Raw genomic sequence first — 15925 nt, forward strand, 5'->3', positions numbered from 1 at the left:
CACGGGTATCTTGCTAGTAGCAGATATTTTGGATACAGAAGGTCAAATGGACTGTATTGCGATTGACCTGTCTAAAGCATTTGATAGGGTGAATCATGGGTGACTACTGGCAAAAATAAGTGCAATTGGACTAGACAAAATAGTGACTGAATGGGTTGCTATATTTCTAGAAAATAAATCTCAGAGAATTAGAGTAGGTGAAGCTTTATCTGACCCTGTAATAATTAAGAGGGGAAGTCCTCAAGGCAATATTATTGGACCTTTATGTTTTCTTATATACAGTATATAAATGATATGAGTAAAGGAGTGGAATCAGAGGTAAGGCTTTTTTGTGGATGATGTTTTTCATATAGAGTAATAAATAAGTTACAAGATTGTGAGCAATTGCAAAATGACCTCAATAATGTTGTGAAATGGACAGTAGGCAATGGTATGATGATAAACGGGGTTAATAGTCAGGTTATGAGTTTCACAAATAGGAAAAATCCTCTCAGTTTTAATTACTGTATTGATGGTGTGAAAGTTCCTTTTGGGGATCGTTGTATCTGGGTGTTAATATAAGGAAAGATCTTCATTGGGGTAATCACATAAATGGGATTGTAAATAAAGGATACAGATCTCTGCACATGGTTATGAGGGTGTTTAGGAGTTGTAGTAAGGATGTAAAGGAGAGGGCATATAAGTCTCTGGTAAGACCCCAACTAGAGTATGGTTCCAGTGTATGAGACCCTCACAAGAATTACTTGATTCAAGAACTGGAAAAAATCCGAAGAAAAGCAGCTCAATTTGTTCTGGGTGATTTCTGACAAAAGAGTAGTGTTACAAAACTGTTGCAAAGTTTAGGCTGGGAGGAACCAGGAGAAAGAGGACGAACTGCTCGACTAAGTGGTATGTTGCAAGAGACAATTCTTATGGTTGGTCCGTACTGAAGCTGACTATAAGCAAATTATCACAAAATAGTTTATTCTCTTGTACCACCTATTCAATACAAGCCATATGCTATGTGGGTGAAATTTACATAATACTATGTACACTTCTTAGGAACATGTTTTACCCCTTGTTAAGGGCATCATCAGCCTGTAGGTAACCTTAAGGTCAAAAGTCAGAATCATTAACCAATCATATGAGGAATACACTGAAAATATGTTACACTTTAAAAACATCTTAGTTTGACATGCTACAATTATAATATAGAAAAATGCCTATTACAAACTAAGAATATTGAGAATAAATATACAAGGAATACACTGATAATATGTTACAATTTAAAAACATCTTAAGTTAACATGCTACAATTATAATATAGAAAAATGTCTATTACAAACTAAGAGTATTGAGAATAAAAAGTGTCTGAACTCATGGGAAATAAATTTAAAAGAATGTAAATGAAAACTAAAAGAATTTTTTTTTTTTTTTTTTAACGAAGTAGGGTCTGACACATCCCACTCTGAAGAGTCTAGTGTCAGACCTAAGACGAAACGCTGGTTAATAGAGCAAACGCCGGACAAGCCATCCATCTAGTTTTTGATCTGACATAAAGCGGTGTCGAAAATCCAAGTTCAGGCTGGTGCATTATTGTTGAATTGTGTCCTTGATGTTACGAACGGTTGTGTGTGAATATTCTTACTTGTAGAATTGATTAATAGCCTTTGGGGGGGGGATATTATCTGTAATTAATTAAAAGAGAAATTAAAATTTGTATTTTGAAGCACACTTAATGATAAGAAACTTCAGTAGTGTGACTAACATTTCTACTCCTGGTGTTATACTTAGTCAGGCAGGAGATGCCGGAAGAGTCAGTTCTACTTGCCAAGTAAGTTATCTCTCAATTGACATATAAACTACTGAAGTTTCTTATCATTACGCGTGCTTCAAAATTCTAATTTTAAATTCTCTTTTAATTAAGTACAGATAATATCCCTCCTAAAGGCTATTATTCAATTCTACAAGTAAGAATATTCACACACGAATGTTCGTAATGTCAAGGACACAATTCAACAATAATGCACCAGCCTGAACTTGGATTTACGACACTGCTTTACGCGACAAAAAACATACGATCGTTTTTCAAATGTTACAGCATTTTAATCGCAACACTCAACATACCTAAATTATTCTCAATCTCTAGCTGTTGTTTATTGGACATTGTTTTCATATTAAGTTCAGATACAGAATTCTTGGGATTATTATACCTACCCAAAGAAGATTACAATCTTTATCACGACTGTTACTAGCCCAAGACCTGCAAAGTCATGGTCTTCGTTAAAAACAATTTATTTTAGTTTTCATTTACATTCTTTTAAATTTATTTCCCATGAGTTCAGACACTTTTTATTCTCAATACTCTTAGTTTGTAATAGGCATTTTTCTATATTATAATTGTAGCATGTCAACTTAAGATGTTTTTAAAGTGTAACATATTTTCAGTGTATTCCTCGTATGATTGGTTAATGATTCTGACTTTTGACCTTAAGGTTACCTACAGACTGATGATGCCCTTAACAAGGGGTAAAACATGTTCCTAAGAAGTGTACATAATATTTTGTAAATTCCACCCACGTAGCACGTGATTTGTGTTGAATAGGTGGTACAATAGAATAAATTATTTTGTGATAATTTGCTTAAGTGGTATGTTCCGAGCTGTCAGCGGAGAAATGGCGTGGAATGACAGTAGACAAATAAGTTTGAGTGGCGTCTTTAAAAGTAGGAAAGATGACAATATGAAGGTATTGTTGGAATTCAAGAGGACAAATTGGGGCAAATATTAATTTATAGGAAGGGGAGTTAGGGAGTGGAATAACTTACCAAGGGAGATGTTCAATAAATTTCCAATTTCTTTGCAAGCATTTAAGAAAAGGCTAGGAAAACAACAGATAGGGAATCTGCCACCTGGGCGACTGTCCTAAATGCAGATCAGTATTGATTGGGAAAAAAAAAAAAAGAAGGAGGGTTACATTGGGAAGTAGGATCATGTCTGAAAACCAAATCCTCTTTATCAGGGTGACTGCAGTTGTCCAAAATAAGCAAAACTTTTTGTGACAGTTTGTTGTTTCTTAAAAAATTTTCTAATAGTTCCAACAATTCATGAAACACAGACTTAATCATCCACCCTTTGCTTTGGTTTTTGTAATCAACGGAAAGTAAATATTTTCAAAAGGCTCTTAAGTTTTTTTCTTGCCTTATCAATATTAATATGTTCATCTTATGTTTACCACTTGTATTTGAACAAGGCATAAATGTGACCCTGTCCTTACCTAGTTTTCGTCTAGGAGCACTAGCTTCAGCATGGTGAATATATCACTTTTTAAAATTTATCTTTCTATGTTTCCACAGAGTTCACATCACATAACTGCTTTCCAATCAGCCCTCGCTGGCCTGAAGGTCATTTTTATTCATAATTTTATGGCAGAAAAATCTAGCTTTCTCCTTGAGAACATCTCCAGAAATAGGTTTGTGCCTACTATGTCCTTGCAAAAACCAAAAATAGAGGCTATCTTCATCTCAAGGAAACTCACCAGTTTTCAGTGTTTTCTGTGCACTTTTTACATATTCATTTTTGTTAAAGAAAGACTTCATCTTGTCACTGTTCTTCCTTATTGTAACTCAACCAACACTATATTCTTTAGTGAGACTAACTAGCGTATCACTTTTTCCAAGTCGTTTTAAAAATAATGTTCTTATCCACAAGAGAAAGTTTTATGTTTACGTTTATGCTGTGCAGATATTTTTTAACTTGCAGCACTGCACACACAAACAAAAAAAAATCTGTGCATTGATGAAATACAGCACATTAGGAAGCAAATATAGACTCATACAGTCAATATTCTGATATGAAACAGACTGATTGAGGGTGGACAATGCTGGGATCATTCTTGCTACTGAACTAGCCACAATAACAGTGACTTGTCTTTGATTCATGCTCAGTAGCTGCCTGTGTAAAAATGCCAGATTACTGGGAGGGCCAGATGAAGTGCTGGATTATAGAGGGAATACCATCAAACGGGGCAATTTCGGACACAGATGTGGTTTCAAACAGTATGGTAGAATTGCCTTTTTTTGTTGCATAGCAACCAGTCACCACTGCTTTGCACTTCCGTGCGCATTTTAATTTGACATTGAAGTTATGTTTCCTGCATCTGAGTTTTCTACTATGAGTCAACTTCATACTTTGGAAAGTTTCCAGTGTGCATTGTTATTGTTAAAAGTTCATGCATTTTCATTAAGTGGATACCTTTAATTGTCGTGACCGGAAGAAATGCATTATAACTATGGTTCTTAGTGAGATCAACTGATTGAAGTGTTTATAAATGATTGCTGTGGAATTTTGGTGTGAGTTAGTAGTATTTTACACACATTTTATTGAGAATTGAAAGCAATGTGGGTGATTTCGGACAATGCCTAGAAATTATCAGAGGGAGAAAGGAATTACTTCAAGGAGTAATTATGAACCAACACTATTGGAAAAAGCCGTATGTGATATTAAAAGTGGCAAGTTGTCTTATAGGAAAGTATTTGATTTGTATGGTACACCTTGGTCCACCCTACAAAATAAAGTGCAGAAAGGAAATCCAAAAAATATGGGAGGACAACCAGTGCTAAATGAAGAAGGAGGAAATGCTCAGGGAAGCTCATTACCCTCCAACACAACCTGCTACTTCCCATCACCACAAATGAATTTTTTTTCCCTGGGAGGTCTGTTTATGGCCCTGGCTTCTGCCGAGATGAAAACAGTACAGAAACAAATGATAGTTTTGTCAGCAGCAGTGAAAATGAATACTATGAAACACACAATGAAGGTAATGACCAAGATAATGACGTTCTGGTGTTGCATGAATATGCCTTCCTTCGTGCAGATTATAAATACAAGTTGAGGAACAAGGAGCATACGAGGCAGTATTTTGGCATGGCTTCAAATCAAGGGATGTATATGTCAAATACTTCGCCCACATAAAAACAGCAGAAAAGTGTTTGTGTTCCCTAACATCCCTGATATGGATACAATAGCTAAAGAACAAATTTTGAAAATACTTCCAGCCCTAGTTGAGAAGAGAGGAATGTTTATTTTCAGAGAAAATGTATTTTAGATTTACAGGCTATGGCAGTTACATGTTAATTGTATCCACTTTTATTTTTGCATTACGATTTGCATCATTTGTAAGAAAAAATATTAAGATCTTTCAGTGGGATTTCTGTGCAGTTTATAACTATTGATATTTCGATTTAGACTGGAAAATTTTACATTTAGCTTATCAGAAAATAAAGATATATCAGTAAAACATTAAATTTATCATTACAATGATTTTAGCCAGCTAGTGATATTTTGGACACCCTCAGAACACTTTAAATATCATAACCAATAAGCTAGAATAACATAGAGGGGCTGAATGCCTGATATCAGCACTCCCTGCGGAAGCAAGTTGATAAAGGGTAGCCACGTTAATGATTGTCAAAACAAAGCGAGTTGGTGCGAGAACATGTTTTGAGTTGACTGAGAGATTGTGCATGGCAATTTAATTTCATAAATTTTCGTTTAAAAAGTGAAAAGATAGATTCTCGCTTTCAAGAATTCTAGCCGTATGCTCAGCATACAGTTCTACTAATCGGAGTAATAAAACAAACGATATATCGTATTATCGTATTACTGAATGATAGCCGAGATCACTTTTTGTAACTTCTGTTCGTAATTAAATCCATTTTAATGCTTACATAGCGAAAGTACTGATAGCTATGGTAATTATTTGTCTGTTATTTCCTTTAAAGAATAAGGATTTAACGGAACAATGGGTTGTGAGGACGAAAGGGGATAAATGGCATTCCACTCAATACAGTCGCTTTTGCTCTGTACTTTTCGAAGATAAGTACATGTATGAAACGAATGTACCAATGGCAATTACTGGCAAATGCCGTTCTAATGCAATTCTATTCCATTTGCCTTCACATTTACAAACAAAGAAAATGGAGTACCCACCGCCAAGGAAACATACACGAAAAGTCATCTATTTCAGTTAAACGTACACCAAGCATGGTAAATACAGTATTTTACTGCTATTTATGAAATTTATGCAGCCTTTATGTAGATGTCAGTTGCATTGGTATTTAAATCTAGGCTCACTTCATAATGGACAACTTTTAAGGTTACCTCTCAGCTAGTAATCCCAGTATGAAATGTTAATGGGAAAAAATTATATGTCCCCTATATTATAATAAAAAAATTACATTAAACAATTATAGTGGAACAGTACTCAAGGACCGTCTCAGTGGTGTAGTGGTTAGCATGAGTAGCTGCCACACCCAGGGGCCCGGGTTTGATTCCCGACTCTGCCACAAAATTTGAAAAGTGGTACAAGGGCTGGAACGGGGTCCACTCAGCCTCGGGAGGTCAGCTAAGTAGAGGTGGGTTCGACTTCCCCCTCAGCCATCCTCGAAGTGGTTTCCCGTTGTTTCACACTTCCCCTCCAGGCAAATGCCGGGATGGTACCCATCTTAAGGCCATGGCTGCTTCCTTATCTCCTACTTGTCTATCCTTTTCAATCTTCCCATCCCCCACAAGGCCCCTGTTCAGCATAACAGGTGCGGCCGCCTGGGTGAGGTACTGGTCCTCCTTCCCAGTTGTATGCCCCAACCCAAAGTCTCACGCTCCAGGACACTGCCCTTGAGGTGGTAGAGGTGGGATCCTTCACTGAGTTTGTGGGAAAAACCAACCCAGGAGGGTAAACAGAATAAGAAAGAAAGACAGTACTCATGGGGATAATGTACAGTATTTTTAAAATATGATCAGGATGAGGTTGTAACCTATTGTAGGTTAAGCATTTCTGTCATAAATGTTTATGTCCTAGAGTTTTTATTGTAAATTATGCTTAACCACAACAGCCGAGCAGGGTAACGCTCTTGTTCCGATTTAGAGGCCTATTCGTATGTCACTGTGCGACGATTTCGAACTACCCTACAATCGGCTAATCACAAAATGAAGTGACAGTATTCGCAGTCTATGATTTTTAATGCTTTAAGCTTTCGGCTAATTCTGCCTCAGTGATTCTAAAATGCATATTTTCTATACTTTTCTTCATTCAAGAGCCACAGGGAGACATGGCGGATGTTCGTTCTGTTAGCTTCACCCAGGCAGCATTTCCGCCTCTCTATGTTATTCTAGGTCATTGATCACAACACTAAAGCAGAAAGAATATAGAATTAAAATAAAGGACTATTTGTGTCCAAGATCACCTAATACGCTTTGAAATTTTTTCTCAGGAACACATATGTTGGCGTATATTTTTCGTTCATAGGGTATTGTATTAATTGGATATATTCCTCATCATTAGGATGATAAAAAATACAATTAAGATTCCCTTTTTGAGTTAAGATGAAAATAACCTCAAAACCATCCGAAATCACCCCATTTGATGGTACTGTAGTTAATTTTTATATAAATTTGAACCGTGGACAGCAGGTATTAAGATGAGAATAAGTAAGCCAACTCATTTTGTAGATATTAATTATAAAAATCAACTGATTTTAACCATCTCACCTTGCTTTGGTCAACTCTTGTTTTCTTCTGACCCCCACAGTATTAGGATTGTGACGCCTAAGGAGTCTTTCATTTTCATGCCCTTTGCCCTTCGGGGCTGTTGCGCCATGGGGTTTGGTTTGGTTTGGTTTGGTTTGGTTTGGTTTGGTTTGGTTTGGTTTGGTTTGGTTTGGTTTGATTCATGGCCCTTGTCTTTCTTAGGGCCGATAACTCTATTTTTTGAAGTGTCGGACCCCTTCTTTTTTTCCCTCTTAGTGTTAATAGAGGATGGTTTCCCATTTATACTTCCTCTTAAAATAATAATCATCACCATCACATGACTTAAGTATGTCCTTGCGAATTTTCCACATTTTTAAGATAATTATTTGAGGCACAAGATTATTTTAAAAGTCTTCTGTTGTATAGAAAAGTGTATATCTGTCATTATATTGGGTTTTCATGCAGTAAGAGAACCAGCTGCTTATTGCTTCATATCAAACAAGCAGTACAATGCCATCCAGACACTCTTCAATCCAAAGCCTGTCCATGTCCAACATTGCTAATTGTGGAAATGATGTGAGATGCAGAGTTTCAGTACACCTACACTTGTCCTATATCACTTGAGAAAATAAGCATTATGAATTTTAAGAAGTAATATATAATATCATAAATGGAAAGGACATTAATTAAATTTAAATTTCTACTGGAAGGTCACTATTATTTCATTCAAGAATAATTTTTGTTTATGTTGCACAATAATTTCTGTTTATGTTGCACTTTTATGTTATTTTTGTTGCATTATGCAATCTATAAATAGTTACTATTCCTTTTCTTTTAATTCTCTTTAAAATAAAGTCAATTTTTGGTCTATTCTTTCTTTAGGGATCACACCACAGAGCGAGCAGGTAATCTGATTCTTGGAGGTTCTGATGAAAAGCACTACAAAGGAAATTTTACATACCTGTCAGTGAAAGAGAAAGCATATTGGAAAATTCAAATGGACAGGTGAGCTATTAATTTTCTTAAATGTAGTTACTTACTATTTAAAACTCTTAATCATGAAGTCATTTTTGTTGAGGGGAGTTGAATTGTCATTGCCTTCCACTAAGGTGGCTGTGGTTCGAATCCCAGTCAGTGCATTTTTACAGTTCTTGTGGTTCGGATTCCATGTGAAATTGGAGATATCACGGCTATCATTACAATATCACCAGTTGCATAAAACTACAAACCTAGTTTTTTTTTTTAACTTCATGACGAACGAGTGATAGATTTGCTTCCAAGAGAACATTGACTTAATATATTCATTGTCTCCAAGACAAGGGTAAGTATAATGGATCAGTCTTTCAACAATAATGTAATTGTAAGGGTGACCAGGAAATCCCTCTACTCCTTAATAGGGGCTCATATTTTACACAAATACATGTTAACTGTCCAGCGCATCTGTATGTTTGTAATTATTCTGTCTTTCTTGTAAAAAATAATTACGATGTGTATTCTCCAGGGATGGTGGTATAGTAAGTGAGATTTAATCACAGCGCAGCAAAGCTAATGCAGTGAGCTCCCAGTTGTAATCAATGGTATTCTGTAAGAAAGAAGTCGGCAAAAAGATGAAAGAAAACTATATAACTGGCTCAGTCTTCAGAACGACTGCTTTATGGAAGTGATATCTAGAAATAACAGACATGAACGTTAGCGAGAATGATCGCTGGTACAAACAGGTGGAGACAATGTCAGGAGGGTACCCAGAATGAGGAGATAAAGGCTAGATTATGAATGAACTCGAATACGCATTAACTGGCTTTGGTACAGAAGTCGTGAAGTGAATGGAGGAAAGTGGCAATAATATTGAATAGGTCATAGAAAAGTCTATCACAACCATTTTAACCACTTTTAGATTTTAAGTCTAATTTTATTGTCATATTAAATTCTTACAATTAATGAAGCTAACATACCAACAGATACAGCCTCAACAACATTTTCAAAGCTATATTAATCTTGAGGTTTAGTTCTCTTTATCTGGTTGAGCGTTTTCTTAATCTATATATATATAAAATAACTTGTCCTGACTGACTGACTGACTGACTGACTGACTGACTGACTGACTGACTGATTCATCATCGCCAAGCCAAAATTACTGGACATAAAGAAATGACATTTTGGGGATATATTCATATTAAGATGTAGGTGCTCGCTAAGAGAGGATTTTTGGATATTCCGTGGCTAAGGGGGTGAAAAGGGGGGTGAAATTTTAAAATGAGTGTATCTATATCTCAAAACTTTAAAAGTTTACAGATGTAAAAATTGGTATTTGGAATCTTCTTTAAAAATAAGGAAACACGTATTTTTTTTGTTTTCAGAAATTCCCAATAGAAGGGATGAAAAAGGGTGAAAATGGGGGGAAATGGGTTGAATGCCTTTAATCAGGATACCGGTACTTATATCTCAGAAACTGAAGATATTACAGACCTGAAAATTGGTACTTTTGATCTCTTTTAAAAATAAAGAAACACGTATTTTTTTGTTTTTGGAAAATCCAATTAATGGGAGGGTGGAAAGGGGGTGAATTTTTAAAATGAGTGAATCTATATCTCCAAACTTTTAAAGTTTGCAAATGTAAAAATTGGTATTTAGAATCTTCATTAAAAATAAAGAAACACGTATTTTTTTGTTTTCGGAACATCGCAATAGGAGGAGTGAAAAGGGGTGAAAAAGGGGTCGAATGCCTTTAATGAGGCTACTTATATCTCAGAAACTGAAGATATTATAGACCTGAAAATTGGTGTTTGGGATCTCCTTTAAAAATAAAGAAACACGTATTTTTTTGTTTCTGGAAAACCCAATAAAGGGGGGGGGGAAAGAGGGATAATATTTTAAAATGAGTGTATCTATATTTCAAAACATTTAAAGGTTATAGATGTAAAAATTGGTATTTAGAATCTCCATTAAAAATAAAGAAACACGTATATTTTGTTTTCGGAAAATCCTAATAGGAAGGGTGGAAATGGTTGAAAAAGGGGTTGAATGCATTTCATGAGTCTACTTATATTTCAGAACCTGAAGATATTACAGACCTGAAAATTGGTGTTTGGGATCTCCTTTAAAAATAAAGAAAGACGTATTTTTTGTTTGTGGAAAATACAATTAATGGGGGGGGGGGGTGAAAAGGGGGTGAATTTTTAAAATGAGTGTATCTATATCTCAAAACTTTTTAAGTTTATAGATGTAAAAATTGGTATTTAGTATCTCCTTTAAAAATAAACATGCATGCTTTTGTTTTTGGAAAATCCCAATAGGAAGGGTATAAAAGGGTGAATAATGGTTGAATGCCTTTCATGAGGCTACTTATATTTCAGAACCTGAAGATATTACAGACCTGAAAATTGGTATTTTGGATCTACTTTAAAAGTAAAGAAACACGTTTCGTTTTTGGAAAATCCAAATATTGGGGGTGAAAAGGGGGGGGGGAATTTTTTAAAATGAGTGTGTCTACATCTTAAAACTTTAAAATTTACAGATGTAAAAATTGGTAGTTAGAATCTCCTCTAAAAATAAAGGAACACGTATTTTTTTGTTTCCAGTAAATCCTAATAGGAGGGGTGTAAAAGGGTGAAAAATGGGTTGAATGCCTTTAATGAGGATACACATATCTCAGAAACGAAAGATATTACATAACTGATAATTCGCATATGGGATCTCCTTTAAAAATAAAGAAACACGTATTTTTTAGTTTTTGGAAAAGCCAATTAATGGCGGTTAAATAGGAGTGACAAATTGGGGTGAACTTTTTGAAAGACTATATCTACAGAATATCTTGGAAATGTAAAATGTTACAGACGTAAAAAGTGGGTGTAAATCTCCTGTAAATGTAAAGAAATATAGGTGATTTGTTTTTGGAAACTCCACTTAAGGGGAACTCAAAAGGGGTGAAATTTTAAAATGAGAATTTTTACAGTATATCTAAAAAAACTTAACATGTTACAGAAGTGAAAAATGGTATTTTTTTATATCTCTATTAAACATAAAGAAAAGTGTGTTTTTAATTTTCGGAAATACCACTTGGGTGGAGGGGGGGCGGGTAAGAGTGACTGAATATGGTGATGAATCCTTTTAATTAGGCTACTGATATCTCAAAAATGAAGATGTTACAGACGTGAAATTTGATATTTGCAATCTGCTTTAAAAGTAAAGAAACACGTATTCTCGGAAAATCCAATGAAGGGGTGGGGGGGGTGAAAGAATTGAAAAATTAATTGACTTAATTGTATGAGAATACATACATCTAATAAAAACTAAAGTTGTTACAGACGTGAAAATTCGTATTTGGATCTCCTTTAAAAACAAAGAAAAACGCGTTTTGGTGGGGAAACCATCTTGGAGGGCGGGAGTGTAAAGGAGTTGAATTCCTTTCATGAGGACACATAAATCAAAAACTGAAGAAGTTAGAGTCGTGATAATTGGTATTTAGAAGATCCTTTACTATTAAAGAAACAAGTATTTTTTGCGGGAAAATTCACTTAGGGGGGGGGGGGAGGCGATTATTGTGAAATGAAGTGAAAAGAAGTAAATTATTTTTATGGGGACATTTATATCTCAAAACTGAAGGTAATAGGCGTAAACATTGGTGTTTGGAATCTCCCTTAAACATAAAGAAACAAGCATTCTTTAATTTTTTTTGGGGGGTGGGGGTGGCGGTAAATAAACTTAACGGCGGTGGGGTGTAGAAATAGGTGAGACCAATTGATTTTACTGTTATTAATGTACTTATAAGGATCCTCCGTTGCTCAGGCGACAGCGCGCCGGCCTCTCACAGCTGGGTTCCGTTGTTCAAATCCCGGTCACTCCGTGTGGCATTCGTGCTGGACAAAACGGATGTGGGACAGGTTTTTCTCCGGATACTCCAGTTTTCCCTGTCATCAGCCATTCCAGCAACACATAATAGTAATAGTAGTGATCGACGCGACATCTTGCGGTGAACTTTTCTTGTCTTCTGCTGTGTAATGGTAGAAAGGGGCGTGTCTTTGAACAGCTGTTTTCTAGCCGTATACTTATAAAACTCACTGTGATAAAGACGTGTAATCACATATTTCCTTAATTTACACAACAGAATTAGTCTAAATTATGCACAGTAATACAAATTGTGTTCGGAACACTTGATTGTACAAAATATATTGTTAATACATTATTTTTAATTAGTGCACATATTTTGTGTGAGGAAAGGAGATTACACAAATTGGATACAACTAATGTTACTTTCTTTGTACCAATAAAGTATTTAATAACATTAATTGAAATTGGCATACTGTACAGAAAAACATCAATGTAGGCTATATGTATAGTATTTAATAACATTTATTAAATTAGAACACTGTAGGGCCTACAGAAACACGTCCATGTAACCTAGATGTATAGTATTTAATAATACAGTTCATTGAAACTAATAAATAAATAAATAAATAAATGAATAAATAAATAAACAAACAAACGAACAAATAAATAAATAATGCGACCTGCGGGTCTGTGAGAATGAAGCCCTACCCATCATGAATTCTAATGCTCAAGACGGCACACACACCCACACCCCGAATCATCGGAATTAACCAACGAAGGTCGATTCCCGTCCGGGTTGTGGATTTTAACCTTTAATTATCACGCATCAAATCGAAAGACCAGCACCAGGCCTCTCCGGAAGTCACACGCCATTTATTTATTTATTTATTTATTTATTTATTTATTTATTTATTTATTTATTTATTTATTTATTTATTTATTTATTCAATGAATTGTATTATTAAATACTATACATATAGCCTACATTGACGTTTTTCTTGTACAGTATGCCGATTACATTGAATGTTATTAAATACTCTATTGGTACAAAGAAAGTAACATTAGTTGTATCCCATTTACGTAATCTCCTTCCCTCACACAAAATATGTGCACTAATTAAAAATAATGTATAAATATATTTTGTACAATCAAATGTTCCAAACACAATTTTTATTACCGTACCGTACATAATTTACATTAATTTTGTTGTATCTGACACAGGTGTAGAATATATTGGAAGTGGAAAGTGTTTGTAGAAGATTTTATTTGTAAATCTTTTGAGTAGTACTAACTGTATGATCTGGAGTGTTGTGCTAGAATATTTTATTTGTATTCCATTTTGCTACCTAACCTGTACAGTGTAAGAAATATTGTTCTACATAGGTTGGTTGTAACTAGTAGATTACATTTCTATATTTACTGGAACAGTCCAGAAAGTTTGTGACACGAATTCTTGAACTGGGTGTGTTGGCCTTTGTTAGTTATGCATTCTAGAAATATGTTCTTACTATTCTGGAAATGGAAGATTCGTGATCGTATGTGTTCGAGAACATAATTTAAACATTGTGACTGAAAAAAGTGTTGTGATTGGTCAATTTGGGCAAGCTCCTGTGTTCTAATTGGCTACTCCAAGGCCAGATTCTCCTTTAAAAGGGGGCTAGGCAGCTTTTTGTGTGGATCTTAAGTCTTTGAGCCGTCTTGGTGTTGGCCTGCCGTAGTTTTGATGTCGTCCTCTTCTCTTCGCTACCAGAATGGGCTGCCTTAGGGTAAGCGCTGGTATTTTCCGTCCAGTTCTAAGTTCCATTTAGTTTTCGTTGGTGTATCACAGGAGATTGCCCTAATCGCCACTATTACGTTGCTCAAATGTTTGAAAGTTTAGTTTAACTTCACTCTAAATTGTAATATCGTATTATGTTCCTCTTACCTTCAAGATTTATTGCCAACTTGGTTTGTAATCTGATGTAACTTTTGTGTCTCTAAGAACATGAAATCTGTATTTTACAAACTGTGTATCGGTATTTTCCGCATTGCTGAAACTGTTCGTAATTTATTCTGTAAGATACGTTTGGTAAATAATATTTTTGAAAATCCAAGATCACATTGATTTTTTTGAAAATGCAATCTAGACATCTCCATGCCTTTGGTAGGTTCCCAGCACCGTTCCACGTTCCTTGTTTGTTATTGTCAAGTTGACCTCACTAATATTTACTTCTCCTGTTTTTCGCTGCAGTTCATTACATGGTCATGGCGTGTATAGTGGTTTTTTTTTTGTTGCTATTTGCGTTACGTCGCACCGACAGAGATATGTCTTATGGCGACGATGGGATAGGAAAGGCCTAGGAAGTGGAAGGAAGCGGCCGTGGCCTTAATTAAGGTACAGCCCCGGCATTTGCCTGGTGCGAAAATGGGAAACCACGGAAAACCATTTTCAGGGCTGCCGACAGTGGGGCTCGAACCCACTATCTCCCGATTACTGGATACTGGCCGCACTTAAGCGACTGCAGCTATCGAGCTCGGTGTATAGTGTTTAGATACCTTGTACCTTGTAATTTGGTTTGCTTTCCTCCCTTTAACTGTGTTTGTGTAACCGCTGAAGTACTGGTTACAGTATCAATTAAGGAAATATGTGATTACACATTTTTATTATGATGAGTTTTATAAGTACACGGCTAGAAAACTGTATACTGTATTTTAGGAAGAAGTCTTCTTTTCTTTTTAATTTAAAATTTAATTGTTGAGAACACATGTATTTTTGTGTATCATTTGCTACTGAGGTCGACACCTCATTTGAAAATGAAGTATTTTGATTTTATTTGATTTGAAACAGCTGTTCAAAGACACGCCCCTTTCTGCCATTACACACCAAATGACAAGAAAAGTTCACCGCAAGATGTTGCGTCGATCGCAGCCGTCCTGTCCACACTGCTTCGTGACTGCGACAGAATGACTTTGGCCACCGTTTTGAAAAACTTCGACCGAGTTGAATCGATCGAGTCGAAACTCAAAGGTGCAAGTTCAACATTCGTGACCTCTGCATGCTTAAAGATGTGGATGCCAGTCCACTTTCTGAAAGATTTTAATGTTGTCTTCATTAGAAAGGAATTTCACCTTTTCCGTATCCATACCTAGGCTATCACAAGGCAAATATGCACCGCGCTGGTCAGTTTCACACGATTATGTTCCTAGTCCAGATATAGGCTACCGTATCACACGAAAAAACTTCACTGTACCACTCAACACAAAATAAATTTCTAACTTCTGATTGGAAAGCAAAATACAAGCACAAATAGACTCACTGTGTTATTCAGCAATCTTGCTGCTAACCGGAAGCCAAATTGAACATTCCTGAGGCTAACAGCTTGCTCTCCGAACGTGCAACTTATCCTTTGAAGTTCAGGAATTTAAGGCTCTTTCTGTAATCACACAAGTGTGGCGACAGATCTTACCCGGGTTGAAAATCACATTTGTTTCACAAGGAATGACAAATAACTAGGAAAAATGTGATTGTACTAAGTGGTAATAGCAAAAATTTGTGATGTGATAAGTGAGGTACTTTTATATAGATTTAATACGATGAGAATTTACGACGTGCTA

The 15925-nt window shown here is 35.6% G+C and overlaps 1 protein-coding gene across 1 annotated transcript in view; it reads left to right on the forward strand.

Annotated features, from left to right (window-relative positions):
* LOC136866232 (lysosomal aspartic protease) overlaps positions 1-15925 on the forward strand; it is a 139649-nt gene that overhangs the window by 72939 nt on the left and 50785 nt on the right. Inside the window, exon 5 of the mRNA XM_068226659.1 lies at positions 8387-8509. Within this exon, the coding sequence (XP_068082760.1) occupies positions 8387-8509 (123 nt within the window). The remainder of the gene's footprint in view (positions 1-8386; positions 8510-15925) is intronic.

The sequence above is a fragment of the Anabrus simplex genome, chromosome 3 (genome assembly GCF_040414725.1).
Source record: "Anabrus simplex isolate iqAnaSimp1 chromosome 3, ASM4041472v1, whole genome shotgun sequence".
NCBI classification, from domain to species: Eukaryota; Metazoa; Arthropoda; class Insecta; order Orthoptera; family Tettigoniidae; genus Anabrus; species Anabrus simplex.